The sequence below is a fragment of the Cydia splendana genome, chromosome 12 (assembly GCF_910591565.1).
Source record: "Cydia splendana chromosome 12, ilCydSple1.2, whole genome shotgun sequence".
Taxonomy (NCBI): domain Eukaryota; kingdom Metazoa; phylum Arthropoda; class Insecta; order Lepidoptera; family Tortricidae; genus Cydia; species Cydia splendana.
Window position 1 is genome coordinate 10,736,900 of NC_085971.1, and position 15,788 is coordinate 10,752,687.

At 35.6% G+C, this 15,788-nt stretch overlaps 1 protein-coding gene and 1 long non-coding RNA gene across 2 annotated transcripts; one reads left to right on the forward strand and one right to left on the reverse strand.

The window, feature by feature from the left end:
- Nucleotides 1-777: 777 nt before the first annotated feature.
- On the forward strand, nucleotides 778-2,116 carry LOC134795805 (uncharacterized). The gene is made up of 3 exons (XR_010144862.1): nucleotides 778-850; nucleotides 1,306-1,431; nucleotides 1,764-2,116. It is a non-coding gene; the product is annotated as an uncharacterized LOC134795805 (long non-coding RNA).
- Nucleotides 2,117-12,670: 10,554 nt separating this feature from the next.
- Nucleotides 12,671-14,701, reverse strand: LOC134795461 (high mobility group nucleosome-binding domain-containing protein 5-like). The gene is made up of 4 exons (XM_063767308.1): nucleotides 14,449-14,701; nucleotides 13,546-13,797; nucleotides 13,300-13,464; nucleotides 12,671-12,977 (listed from the first exon to the last, which is right to left on the reverse strand). Exons 1-4 carry the CDS (start codon nucleotides 14,560-14,562, stop codon nucleotides 12,840-12,842), a joined length of 669 nt encoding a protein of 222 aa, XP_063623378.1. The 5' UTR covers nucleotides 14,563-14,701; the 3' UTR covers nucleotides 12,671-12,839.
- Nucleotides 14,702-15,788: the final 1,087 nt, after the last annotated feature.

Below are 15,788 nucleotides of genomic sequence, written 5' to 3' on the forward strand. Positions count from 1 at the left end.
TATTCATCCCGCTGCAGTGCTCAAAAACCGAGGACATTCAAAATATTTGCAAAACAATGCGCGGATTCACTGCCACAAAAACGGGATAAAAAGCTGAAAGGTGAGTTATCTGGCAGCACTGTGATAAACGAAAGAACAACGTTAGCTCTTGAGGTAACGTGTGTTTTGACAGTTCTTTACGAATTTCGTGCTGTCAAAAACTCCGAAAATTGCGTTTCGCGGTAGGTCTATGGAACGATATTCGATCCATAATCGTCTTTCGAACGGGCCGCTCGATGACGGCTGTCTTCGCGGTAGCAAACCGTGTTTTATCTGTCGGAATTGCCCGCAATTGACGATTTTCGGTATTCGCGGTAGCGCTGCAGGGGCCCTACCGTGAAAATCGAACGATAGAGCGCCATCCGCACGTAAATTAGTTCGAACGAACCAACTGAAGCCTACCGGGAAACTCTTTCGTTTTGGCTTACGTCTTTCGAATCCATAGAATTGACCGACGTGAATGGAATGAACGAACCTAACGTTAAGTGTGCATCACACTTCACATCCTACGCTGGGACATAAAACCGGTAAATTAATAATTTACTTAAATCTGAGTTAGATATACTTAAATAATTAGTTTTACGTACTTATAACGTACAATGATACTAAAAACCTTCGTAGAATAAGTTTTAATACCAATTTAACATTTTTTGCTGTTTGTCGAATATAATTTTAATAGATTAAGCAGTAGTGTCAAGACTGTCAATGTCAAATTCATTGTTTACTGTCTCATGGCTGTCTTGATGTCGCCGATGTTTGTCTGTTGTACCACATATTTTAATATTATAAAATTTGTATTTACATTGAAAAGGTAAGAAAATCTTTATCTTGTCTTTAAAAAAACTTTTTAAGCAGAAGAAATTACCGTTATAATTGAAGTACTTGACGACTTTTTGAAACTATGTATCACAATGTACCTACTTTTGATTATTTTAGTTGCTTTTAAACATATAAATTACTTCCTAGTACCCGATGACTTTCGAAACTACATAGTTTCGTTGCATACTTTTGGTTACTCTCGCTCGACTTATGAAACAAATAAGAATAAGATACTTGTTAAACAGTGAACAGTTGTAGTTTTTACATAAAATAATTATTTTAGCAGTTTAAAGGATAATTTTCAATCTACCTATTATTAATATTTTCTCAAAAGTAATTTATTTTATTACTTTGTAAGTTCTTAAGGTCAAATAGTATATTGATTGTCCGAAGCTCCTGTAGCCGGTTATTTTAGAAAAATATGCTCTAATTCATGTGTTTTTTTAGTTCCAGACTAGTGGGAATCACAATGGACCTACAGTGAGCACCCTGGCAAGGAATATGTTCAAGCTTATAGCTTCCAGCTATTGCTGGAAAATGGAAATTTCTATAATGATATGGAGGCCAACAAAGGTAGGCATTTTTACTGATTTGGATCACAGTAACGTTTCGATCTACGATTTTCTTTCACTTTCATACTTTCTTTGAAATAAAAGTGTCTGCCCAACGCCAACTAGGTACATGGGTACCTACTTACCTAGATGCCAAGTAGGCTGGCTACATACTTATATATCCTATACGTCATGCTTTAAAGGTCTACAAATGTCTAAATTATAATAAATAAGAATAATTAGATTTGACATATAAACTTAATTTCAATTTCACACCGTTCACTGGAGTATGGTTTAATACAATAATTTGTATATATCTAAATATAATTCTTGTTTTTATTAACATTTCCACAGACTCCAGAGCATGTCTGGCAGCGCCTCATAGGGCTATCCTGCCCTCGACTCCCAGTCTACCAGCCGCGCCGGTCCGTCGCCTAATCACAACTCCAACCCGGTCAACCGCAACAGGAGCCACAAGAATGTGAGGTGGTGCTGGAGATGAAGGTGATCGAAGCCAACTTATACACCCGCGAACTGATGCGGTGGAAAAAACTTTGGTCTTTTTTTAACATTAATTTTATAACTTTATTTGCTTAGACTGATTTGAAATATTTTTTATTGAAAGTGTATAATGTATATAGAGATTTGTCCGATTTTTGTTAAAATAAAAAATAATAAAATTATACGCAAAGTATATTTTATTGAATTTAGCTATTTTTATCAGTACACGGAAGCGTCGCGACTATATCTCGCAGATCGTCGGGCAGTGGTCGAACACGTAGTTGGGAGATTTTCAATAAAAAGTTTGTCTTCACATTAACATTGTTTTATTTATTAATTTGTGTAAAAAAATTAACAATTTTACCAGGCTAAGGGTTAAGGGTTATATTTCCCACGTATGGCACTTCAAACATCTGTTCTATTTTTGATGAGTAAAACATTCAATTGTCATTTTCGAAATGTCAGCCTGGTAAAGGGTTAAAATTGTATAATTATATTTTAAATATTAATATAATAAAATTCGGGACTAACACATTCAGCACATGCACAAACAGGCGGCAAATGTGAGCAGAAGCTTCCTCCTCCTCCCTTATTGTCTACATTCGAAAAGAGTTAGTCAGACCAAGATATTAAGCGATTTTTATAGCACAGACGCGCAAATGTTATTTAAATACATAATTTCATAGAAATTTGGAATTTAAAATACACTTGCACGTTTGTGCTATAAAAATCGCTGCATACTTATCTTGGTCTCACTCTAACGTCATTTACATATTATTGACTAATCATTGACTATGTTTATTTGCACATACAAGAGTAAGAAATAAAATAGCCTACCTAACCTTATAAAATTATTTATCATAGGTACATTTATAACCGTTTCGGTGCGGTTGGCACGACAGGCGTGTCATCAATGATTTCAACGTGTGGCGCATGACACGACAGGCGTGCGATCATATTCTATGGCGTAAGGCACGCCTGCCGTGTCATGAAATAATTGTTCGCCGCCACAGCCAAAAGTTTTCGAAGTTTACACAACTCAGATATAATATAACATTTAGATTTTTACATTACAAGTCTTATATATTTCGTTCGTGTGTAATTATTCCTTTACGAGTAACATGTTTGCTTATCGTTATATACTATACTACTACACTGATTGTTTTGTAACAAAATTCTGCCATGGAATTTTGAAAAATAAACACACGCATTATACATCTTTAAATTTTAAAGTATTATATCTATCTATCTTTGTATATCTATATCATTTATATCGATGGTCAAATATTCAGAACTGTACTAGACAAAGTTATGCAATCATAGTTAATAACACAATCGGCACAATCTGTGTCTGGTTAAGACACATATTTTAAATCCCCCAGAAACAAATGTAACTTATTGTACCTGCTAGGTATATTACTCCGTAGTCAACTTGGCCAATACAACTCTTAGTGCTGCTAATCGTGTATTAGTTTAACTAGCAGGTACAATAAATTACACAATTTATTCCTGTAAAGGAGGCGATTCAAATATATGTGCCTTATTATCCTTATGCCTTACATTAGCTTTCTAAGGTGAATTTAATAATTACCACAGCATGGCCTCATAGAAAATAAGACTAGTTTGCTAGCCTCTGCTTATATAGTAGATAAGTCTTAGTCTTCTTCTATACTACGTAGGTACGGGGCATTGGGTAATAGTTGCATTATCAGCTGGTAATGTAGCTCCTTGAAAAGCCGGCAGTGTTATTTTCATCGCCGTCGTCGGTAGTACGGTCTTCGCGTATAGGCACAGCACGGATCACAGATCAGACAGTAGTGGCCATGGTGGTGGTGTAACTGAAACATCATAAGAACTGGTATTAGAATTATTACTATACTTACTATGTACTAATATTACTGTTTGACATCTTCATTACATTACTAGGAATTTCATTATTATTTAGAACAGCGGTAGGCAACAGGCGGCCCGTGAACCTCTCACTTGCGACCCGCGAGCCCCCTTGGCTATTTTGTATGTAATATTGACAAACGACAATGTTTGATAAAGTAACACATATTAACAAAGTGCGGCCCGCTTCAACTTTTTAACTACTATGTGGCCCTTGGCTGCTAAAATGATGCCGACCGCTGATTTAGAATACTAATTTTATGATTCTTATTTTCTTTAGACGCTAGTTTACAATGACTTCGCCATTTTGAAAGTTTTCGACGTGTAATAGTTACATGTCGTTGAAGTGTCGCCGGGAAACAGACACACACCAACAATGCGCGTGCTATCCCTGGGGAAAGCGTATCTAAGTATAAGCCTATAGTAGGACCTATGCCGATGGTTGTTGGATCTGTCGGCGAATGAAACATCTTTCTCGTCACCCCCCAATGCAAATCTACACAATGGATGGTTAAATTCATAGCTACAGTCCAAAACGCAGACATATTCGCAGACAAGTGGCCGTCCCTACAACGTAGTATCAGGATTTTTTTTAACTCTGCCTATGTTACTTAATATCAGTTTTTTTTTAAATGTCTAGGTAACTTAGTAATACATAATATGTATGTTAGAGATAGTTCGAAAAGTGTATACATATTTATGAATTTTATGATACTGACTATGTATTATTAACAGTATAAGTGTCTTGGCATCTTGCAGCTGTAAACTTATACTTAGTGTTTGCCTGAATAAATAAAAAATAATAAAGAACTGCAAATCAGTGTCCATAACACTAAGTTACCTTTTAATATCCCAAATGTTAGCTCTATAGTGGAGCGCGCCTTATTTTGTATGGCGTTTTAGCCTCGGGGATTCTTCTGCGGCGCCGGTTGCAGAAATCATCATAAGGTGTCCCGTGTTCCCGCAGTGGATACCCGGAGTCTTCTAAAATTATAATAAGCACATTATATTAACCCTTAAATTGGCAACGTGACTTACGTGACACGTTGACTTTGAAAAAATCCTGAACTTGATTTAAAGGTTTGTTTGTACAATTTTTACTGGCAACTCGTCAATTGTGTTATAGTTTATAGTAGAAAAAATAAATAACACTAGCAACACTGAGTTATAACTGTCAGTGTCAAAATGAGTTCGCGAAGGAAACACTTCCCGGCAACTTCGGTAAGTTATACTAACTTTTTGAAGTTTTTGGTGTGCTGATTTTACTTGACATGTGTGGAATTTCATTTAGAAATATTAATTTATACGAATAATTATACGATCACTTGTTTCCTTCTTAATTCAAAAGTCAGGCAAAAGAAACATTTGTATGTACCACAGGAGTACCGTTGCCAAATATATAGAAAATTGCGAACGGGTACTACGAGTTCCATCGCCAACTTGTCCGAAATATACTTTTGTTTATTAATTGCATGGTTTTGTGAATTTTTGTTTATTTTGGGCACGAATTACAGTATTGTTGTGTTTCTTTGTCGACAGTGCTTAAAACTAACAGGAGCGCACACAATCTTGGCTTTGGTTCCTACACCTTAATATGCATGTTCGGATGATGGGTCAGATTCTGAAGATGAATCAAACTTACTAAAATCTCATGAACTGTCAGATCAAGACATAAGCTCTGATCCACCATCCATCAATTCTTCACTAGAGAGGTTAAACATACTAGGAAGCAGCTCAGACGAAGTAGATTCTGATAACGAAAATGCACTAACTACTGTACCGCTTTCCCCCCTATGCACCGAAGTTTTGCCATCTCCTGCTTCGATATATAATGCTTTATCACCATCTGTACAATCAATACAAAAACAACACGCCTTTTTCACCAAAAATAGAGTTTTAATACACTTCTTTTATAAAGATTTCATAGTAATAAAGAGCATTTTTCTTTAATTTGTTGTTTTACTAAGCTCTTGGCAACGGTACACACAAGGCACATTCACCAGACAGGGCATTTCACTGGTTAGTTGGCACTGTGACACGTGTGGTACATAGGTTTTCTGAAAATCTGAAAAACCTGGATTTTTTTTTCTATTTTTCCAGGGCAGCTTGGACTATGTCTAGTCGCTTTTATAAGTGAAAACTACATTATTTGTAACTTTTATGTCTTGCCAATTTAAGGGTTAATAGTGGGTTAATATCTGCCTAAAAACCATCGCTGGTGTTACGGAACCTTTCCTGAAGGCCGCAATGGAAACATTTATTTGTAACTAACACAAACAAACGAAGAGTCTCTCACCCTAAATGCATATACAATAAGCGGCAATTAATGCCTTTCTGTCAGGGATAATAATATAAAATAAGACACAATTATATCCCTATTATTTCCGTCCTCCACATTTTGCAACTAGAGTTAGACCAAGATAAGGCTGCAACGATATTGATAGCATGCACAGTGTAGGTAAGTGTTATTTATGCGTCATAATTTCATAGAAGTTTGACGTTTAAAATAACAGTTGCACTGCGTGTGCTATCAGAATCATTGTAGTCTTCTCTTGGTCTAACTCTAGGGTCATTCGAAATATTTCGTAAATAGTTTCCGTGATGAGCTAAACCTTTTAGCAGCCAAGGGCCACATAAGTACATAGTTGTTAACAATGTTGAAGTGGGCCGCACTTTATTAATATTTGTGAATTTATCAGATATTGTCGTTTGTCAATATTACATACAAAATAGCCAGCAAGGCCCGCCGGCCGGGCTGCAAGCGAAAGATTAGCAGGCCGCATGCAGCCCGCGGGCCGCCTGTTGCCGACCGCTGCGTTAAACCATTAATGAACCCCTGACGTAACATGTGCATCTATGTCTGTCTGTAGTACGTAGCTCCCAACACACACATACACTCACACAGGCTCATTGATTAAGATCAATGAGCCTGTGTGAGTGTATATATTGTGTTCTTAATCATACACTAAACGATCCTACAGTAAGCTGTAGGATCGTTTAGTGTATGATTAAGAACACAATATATATTTATTATATAAATTATTAAGTTATAACATACCTACCTACCTAATGTGCGCTATTTCGCTGGTACCACATGCCCGCTGCTCGAAGTAGTCTTGACAAATGCTAATGCTACATATGAAGGCGTCGTGGGTTGCCCTGCCGTACGGCGCGTCCATGTTAATGATGTAGTTGACTTGTTCCCATATCTGAAAACCGAACGTTACATAATGTTAATTTATATTTCACCATAGTACGAATTTAGTTAGCTTAGCTCCCTTTTGCTTGTATTGTACAATTCTAATTTATTCCTATTTTTTCAGTCATCCACATTTTACATCTAGCGTCATTCGACAATTTTGTAAATCATTTTTTCCATGATGCGCTAACTAAACGATTAATTGATTGTGTGTGTGTGTGTGTGTGTGTGTGTGAATTAATAAAAATGAACACACACACACATACACACACATGCTTATTAATATTACTGTGGTATCGTAGTGCGTGATTAGAAACACCAAATATATTTATATAAATTATAACACATACCTACCTAATGTACACTATTTCGCTGGTGCCACACATGCCAGCTGCTCGAAGTAATCTCGACTAACGCTGTTGCTCCATATAAAGGTGTCGTAGGTTGTCCCACCATACGACTTGTCCACGTAATTGATATGATCCCGTATCTGAAAACCAAACGTCAGTTGTTGTTAATTTCTGTTTCACTTTAGTACGAAGTTACAAAAAAAGGAAGTCAAATTCAAATCATGAATATTTTAGAGTAGGTATACAGTAGTATACACATCTTCTATAAAGTCTGAAAATAAGTAATGTAAGGCTTAGTAAATTAAATAAATTAACAATCCATACTTTCATACTAATATTATAAATGCGCGTAAAAGTGTGTCTGTCTGTTACCTCTTGACGCTTAAACCCCTGAACCGATTTGGACTAAATTTGGTATGGATATAGTTTGGGCCCCGAGAAAGGGTTAGTTTTTTTCAATCATCGTCATCATCCCACGCAGACGATGTCGCGGGCAGAAGCTAGTAATTAATAAATATCTTGGACACGGCGCGTATAGTACCTACGTCGATTCCTCTCACTGCGGCCTTGACCAGCGGCAGCTTGGGCCTTGCCCCGCTGCTGGCGGCATTCTAGGTTAGTTTTTTTAATAATATGTTTATATATTTTTTATTGTTTTGTGATTTTTTTATATTCTACTTATATATTCAAATCGTAAAAAACCTAAAAGCTAAGACACAAATCGACCTAGTCCAATAGAAAGCTAAATAAAGCTTGTATTGTGAGTACTAAATGAAGATATAATTATACAATAGATACACTGACTTAATATTAGAAATAGACACACAGAGCGGAACAAAAATGTCAACAAAATGTGGATCAGAATGACATTAGCTGCAAATTTGCATTGATGATAAAAACGCTTACGTAAATTTTGAGTCAAGATAAATGTTTTGTACGGAAAAGAACTTACTGTCGTAAGCATTAAGTGTCAAATTTGTAAACATTATTACCAACACTGTTAAAACTTTAAGTCCGATGGCACTAAACGTAACTTCACCTTTGTATTTACGTCAAACAACGTCAAACGAGAATAATGAACGAATGGAGTCCCTTTGGTACATTTTAATAGGTATTACTGTACAGAAAAACCGAAGTAATAAATGAAACAAATTTAATTTGATCGGGAGTTCAAATAAAATTAATTCATGGTAACAACCCGTGTAAGTTATCATAAAATAAATTTATAAATTTATTATATTTTCCTTGAAATAAATTCAACTTATTAAATAACTGTGTATTTTAGATCTACATAATACTCTTCGCACTTTCGTTCTTTGCAATATAGTGCACGGGGACATTCAGGTCGCTACTGGTACTGATTGGTTATGGTCTTTATCAAAAAAATCCTGTGGTTGTCACTGTGTTCAGACAGGTTTAACATTTACAGTTAGTCGATGTAAGCCCTTATTGGTCGTGTATATGTCGGAAACAGGGAAATGCGCCGAACACACAAGTGCCGTTTTGCCTTGTTTAAAACTGCATCACCCCTATCTCTCCACCACTCTGCACGTCGCATAGGTTTTCTTGGAAATCTTGAATTTAAACATAATATTATATCTTACGAATTCCATATAAAAATAAAAAAGTATTGGCCTCACATCGACTCATTAGATTTTTGTTCCTTCACATCCCTTCTTTGGTACTAACAAAATAATTTATTCAAAATCATGAAATTACCACCAGATTACATAAATTATGTAATGCTATCCAAAGAACTAACCGAAAGAAATACATTCCATGCTTTTTCCTCGTTTTATCATTGTTGTTTTTGCATATTTTTACGACCATTTTACGACATTGTTGACAACTTCACATTTGAGCGGTCCATACAAGACTAAACGAAAAAGTAACGCGTGATCTGTTTTAACGTTACTTTTGCGGGGCCATTTTTTGCGGCTGATTGGGTATCCAGTTCTTATTCTATATCAATGAATAGATAGAATAATATAAAACATTCATAACTCCGGATCATATATCTGTGATAAACACAGCAATAAATACCTTTACCAGGATTCGAGCTCGAAAATTCCTGTTTTATTGACGGGGTCACTACCGACTGGGCTAAGAGCCAGTTTAAAATTAAAATATTTTGGGATTAGAATAAAGTGGTTAAGATTATTATTTCACAAAATTATTTTTACACACATGGAAAACATGAAATATACTGATCAATATATCAACCTCCTAACAGGATAAAGAGGCAATCTTTTTTTATAAGGTACACTAAAGAGACAACTTTCAAAACATTATTACAATAGTTAACAGTAGTATACATAAGAGGTAGGTTTTTTTATAAAATTGCCCTTCAAAACAAGCACAGAAATAGACAAGCTGTTTTAGCTGCTTCTATTAGACTAATAATAATAATATATCTGCCGGAAATAAAATTGCGTATCATTTTATTAGGCAGTCGTCCGTTTTATACCATTTATATCCCTTAGCTCAGTACTTATCATCACCATCGCTTGCACGCATTAGCCTAGTTAATTTTAGATACCATCAACTCTCAATAGTCCTTACACCCTGGCGGATGCTGCCTCTGCGTGTGTTCCATGACGCGGGCAAGGGCAGCATCCGCTCGGTTTACCCCTTACATTTCATTAAGTGTCAAAAGGGACTCACGTGTTGCCTACGGCTCCGCGCACGCCTCCCAAAGGTCCGGAACACCATTGATGGAAAAGATATACAAGAAGCGGTCTTCATATTCCTATGGCCCATGAAGGGTCACATGTGTGCATCGAAAACCCCTGGAATGCAGAATGAAATTATTAGTACTTAATTTATGAAATATGATATAAGATTAATGTGCATTACTTCTAATGTACAATGTATGTATAACTATTTTTTTGAGAAGAGCCCTGCTAAGTATTTACTGAAATACTGGTTAAGTACTACTTAGCATCAATTATGTATATATGTAAACTTCTTTTAGAATTGGCTAGATACGTAATTATTGTATGTAGGTAAGATTACCTACATATAAGGAGCACTGTGTATAGATAGAGTGGGGGCTAGAACAACCTTAACTGTAAATGTTTTATGTATTTATTTATTTTAACATTTCAATCAGGTAAGAAGACCCATATATTACTAATACAATTTGACTGGACAATTCTTCTTTTTAAACCCAAGATTTTTTTTAACAATATCTATCAGTATATTTTATAAATTCATATTCATTCATGGTATATTAAGTAGTGTGTGCCAGGTACTCACAGTATTATTTTATCTGATATGAGGTTATTATAAATAATGTAAACAAATTTCACTTACCCGGCTTTAATGATAGCCCATACTGATAAGACCGGGGTAATTTAGCAGTTGGACACCGCTTGCTGAGAAACAGGCATCCATTTGGTCCCGGCCCACTTCATGTTGATAATCTGCCTGCCATAAAAGTTTAAATGGAAAAATAACGTAGAAGTACACTACTTTGCGAACAACTCAGTTTGAATCTCGGCATTATTTATTTATGTGATGAGCACAGATATCTGTTCCTGAGTCATTTGGTGTGTGTTTTCCATGTGTGTATTTATTATATATCACAACATAAGCCTTCTTGAGCTTATTGTGGGGCTTTGTCAATTTGGCTAAGATTGTCCCATAACATTTATATACATATATTATTAAATTAATATCTTCTGTATAATACAAAAATACATTCTATCAAATGGTATATTATTTTAATTAGATACTGACAGACACTACATAGCTTCCCATGAAGGTAGAACTTTGAATACTTGAAACATACATCTTGCAATGCTCTAGACCTTTTATTGTGAATGTTCAATGTTTTGACTATTTGATTAATGACTTACGAAATAATCTAAAACGTATACCTTATTGAACAGGGTCCTACAGCTATTTCGTCGTGGATGTGGAAATATGCAGCGTGGTATTTACAAACTCCGCGTCCAGAACTTTCACTTAGCGGAATTTTTATCGCATTAGGCACCTATAGAAGCGGCTTGTTGCCGGATTTCTTCAGCCAGGTTCTCTTGCGACAGAAACATCTTTGTAATAGTTCACAAACAAACAGTACAATTTCACGCAGCACGACACAATCAACTATAATAATAAGATACACGAAGGGCATGATACCCTATTATGACAGAATGAAATTGCCAGGTCATGAAATTGAAAAAACAGGAGCACTGCTTTGAAACTGCGAGTTGATCGAGCATAATCCCCAAATATGTATTTATTCATCCCGCTGCAGTGCTCAAAAACCGAGGACATTCAAAATATTTGCAAAACAATGCGCGGATTCACTGCCACAAAAACGGGATAAAAAGCTGAAAGGTGAGTTATCTGGCAGCACTGTAATAAACGAAAGAACAACGTTAGCTCTTGAGGTAACGTGTGTTTTGACAGTTCTTTACGAATTTCGTGCTGTCAAAAACTCCGAAAATTGCGTTTCGCGGTAGGTCTATGGAACGATATTCGATCCATAATCGTCTTTCGAACGGGCCGCTCGATGACGGCTGTTTTCGCGGTAGCAAACCGTGTTTTATCTGTCAGAATTGCCCGCAATTGACGATTTTCGGTATTCGCGGTAGCCCCACAGGGCATGAAGTTATCTAGATCCGAATTGTCAAATGTGCACAGCGCTATCCTGTGTTGCCAGTAGTATAAACAGAATTACCCGAAAGTCTGAAATTTCTTTCGTGAATCGGAAGATATTGCTAACGAGTAATTAAAAATGACGTGTTATTGTAAAATTTAAGCTAAAATACATATAAATGAAAATTATAAACAAATATTTTAACTTATTAACCATAGGTATAATGTACCCATGTAACATGTTATGTTGAAATAAAGTGGCAATGTTATTGTGACGTAGGCCCGTGTCACTCTGGGAATGGAAGACCATGTTTTATTAGACCATGTGGTCTTCTATTCCCAGAGTGACACAGGCCTACGTCACAATAACATGGCCGCTATATATAGCGCTATCGCATATTATCATATAGCGCTGTCGCATGATGACGTAGGATGCATTCCCTCCATTTTAGGGGCCTGCAGCTGCAGCTACAGTTCTCCACAAGCCCAAGCTTAAAATTCACCTATTAGCTGCACTAAACATAGTTCCTTTTACTTTGGGGGCCTACAGCTAGCTAACATGTTAACTGTCCCAGTCCAAATTGTTTACCTTATGGCTTTGTAATAGATAGAGGCTTGATGTCACCCATAAACGGGCACGGACAGTGAACATATTATTAAGTCAAATTAATAAGAAAATGACTGGGATATAAGCTTGACAGATGGAAATAAGAGACCAATTTTAAGATTTACTTTATTGAACATTCATTTTAATCCCCATTTGTTATAAAATGTTTGAATTACACAAAAGTAAACTGGAATGAAGTGCCAAAGAATTCTTATCTCTTATTAATTTATTTCCTCTTATCTAGTTAGTTGAATTAAGTAAAAAAAAACACCAGGAATCTACTTGTCTCGAACCTTGATAAGATCATTTAGATCTAAAGCTACACATATCTCCTTAGAATCAGTGCGTGGGTTCCTGTCCAATATTTCGGTAATAGGGTAGTAATTGTCACGGTTGTCCACATTCCATCCTGAATACTGAAAAACAAAACACATATTTACAACCATACCCAAATAATTAAATGCACATTAAGAGCTACAAATCATAATTGATAACAATAATATGTATATTAAATATTGTTCCTTAGTTTCGAATTAAAAATAGTTACTCTGGCTTTGGCATTAAAATGTAGGTATAGTGCAATAGTTTATAGCTAACCACCAATTGTTTTTATTAATCTGTATTTACTGGTGAGAGCCTGTAATTGGCTTTTTGTATCACACTTATAAAACTTATAGACATGTTAACAGCTGTTGGATCTCTGAATAATAATAAATAAATAAAATAAAAAATACTTACTACACAAGTACATTTGTGTAAAATCTTCCCACTGGACTCCATAGGGATAAATTTCTGTAGAAGTGCTTTTCCATCAATTTTCCACAAATTCAACTCATCCAATTTTGATGTTACTGTATCTCCGTCCCATTTGACATCAGATTTCAACAGTACAAAGTTTCCAGACTGAAAAAGCAAAAAGGGTAAAATTTTTGATAAAATAAAATGTCTGTTTAACATGAAGAATGAATGTAAAAATAATCTTACATGGAAGTGCTTTGGTACATCCTTAGATTGGCTGGAATCGGACTTATTTCCATCAGATCCATTCTTCTCGTCCTCAGAGCCCTCCTCCTCGTCCAGTTCTCCCTCATCCTCCTCTCCTTCTCCTTCTTCGTCCTCTTCACCCTCACCTTCACTTTCTTCTGAGGAATCGTCCTTGCGTTTCTTTTTCGAATTGTTCAGTGATGGTCCTTTAGATGACCGCTTGCGGCCAGGACGCCCGCCTGGTTGTTCATTCTGTGTTAAAACAACATTTTAAATTATCATTGTCTTTACAACAATGAACAAAAATGGTGAAATGTATACAAATAAACAAACAATTAAAAATACTCAATTCATAAACAATTATTAGTATACAATTTTTATATTATTAATCAGGGATTCAGAGCCAAAGAAACTAGATATAGACCCAGCTAAGTAGGCAGCGCTTTTGATAGCCCAGACGGTGCAAGTGTTATTTTAAATGTCAAACTTCTATTCATTATGACGTTTTAAAAACACTCGCACATTCAAGGCCATGAAAATCGCTGCCAACTTAGCTTGGTCTAACTGCTGGGTTCCATCATGAGCAGTTGGCGCGATTTGGAGATAATGGTCTAACACTATACATATACGTATACAAATTAAACATAAAATTCAGCGTAACTATTTAATATCGTTTAACGCATAATAGTTTCAATGCTTAAGTTCTTGAAATCACCAATACAGCAAGAATAAAACCTAACCTAAGCAGTTGCTGTTTGTAGCATCATATACAAAAATCAAATATCCGTTGTCATTAAAGGCGCATGAAATAAGATGCGCGAAATTTCATAATCAATAATCACAATATCATAACCAATATATTTAAATAATAAACACAATATTTCATGTTACATTTCAACTTACTGAATCGGCATCCGGCGTCCAATCTTCTCCAGAGTCTTGAAATTCTTCAGGCTCCGCTGCGGGCTCTGAGCCCTCAGAATCTTCGTCTTTCTTTAGAGATTTACGTTTACGCATATTTAAAGTGATTCAAATGTGATATATGATTAAAATGCCCTATAAAGCTAAACCCACGCCGTTTTTAATAAAATCAAGGCAGACAAGCAAAGCAACGCTTTAGCAAATCGACAAGGCTTGCCCGTTGCCGTTGCCCGCTTGCTTGCTAAGTTGCCATAGACAAAAGTTATTATTTATTAAGGTACGAACACAAGTGCAATTGTTATAGTTTGTCAAAAGCCTGTCTCATTTCAATCATAGACGGAGAGAATCATGCTATCTTTGTCTTACACTAGTACTAGCACCCAAAAGAAAAGGATGAGTATAATTTCCTGGTTCTTACTGACTGACAAATTGGTTTGACCATCTATAATTCTAAATAATTATTTTTAACTACTTAAAATATACAAAAAGAAAAGTAATGAAGTGTGCGTAAAAAATATAATATTTTTTATTTTTTTTTGTATCTGCTTGTATTCTGGCCCCTTGAAACTACAATGCTGCAAGGATTCACGTATTTCCTAGAAATTGAAGTATTTTCAAAAGGGCAAATTCATCACGTGAAACAAAAAAATAAACATATCTATTGAAATATAAACTAAGTACCTGTAAATATTTTTTCGTAAATATATGCTATGTAATGTCTAATACATGTCCAAGTCAATAACACTATTATAGACATGAAATATATGAAATCTAAGTGAGAAAGAACCTTGTAAATCGTATTTTTATAGGGATATTTTCTTGCTTTATCTGGCAAACTTCATGATAGATCGAATCGAATCGAAGCGAGCTAGCGTAGCGTCGTCTGCGTCGTAGTCGCGTCGTTGTCATATCAGCTGATTGCGTCATTGCCTGTAAAGCATGAAGTTATAAGATGGAGTGAACTGTCACTTTTTTTGCCATACTAAATTTAACCTTATCACCGAGCCAGAAAGACGTTCTTACCAGACTAGAGAAAACGGTCCACTTGAGATAGCAAAGGTGGGTCGCGGTGTCTCACTCGCACATGTTGCCAATGTTAAAAATATACCATTGTGGTAGTATTTATATCAATATACTACTAAAGTTAAATACCTTCTTATATTATTTAAGTGCTTTATTTAGAGTAAGGTTCTGATATATTTTAAGAAATTTGTAAATAATTATGATGTCAATATTATTAACTGATTTAACCAAGCGTGTGCACAACAAAAAAATAATAATTTTGATATGGTAGACATTGTAGTAACTTTGAATATTAATTG

Bases quoted from the DNA above. Each gene is read 5' to 3' on its own strand.
- LOC134795461 (XM_063767308.1), bottom strand. From the start codon at position 14,562: ATGCGTAAACGTAAATCTCTAAAGAAAGACGAAGATTCTGAGGGCTCA. The intron at 13,798-14,448 runs GTAAGTTGAAAT...GTTTTAACACAG, and splicing joins GGACGCCGGATGCCGATTCA to AATGAACAACCAGGCGGGCG. The intron at 13,465-13,545 runs GTAAGATTATTT...TTGCTTTTTCAG, and splicing joins ATGTACCAAAGCACTTCCAT to TCTGGAAACTTTGTACTGTT.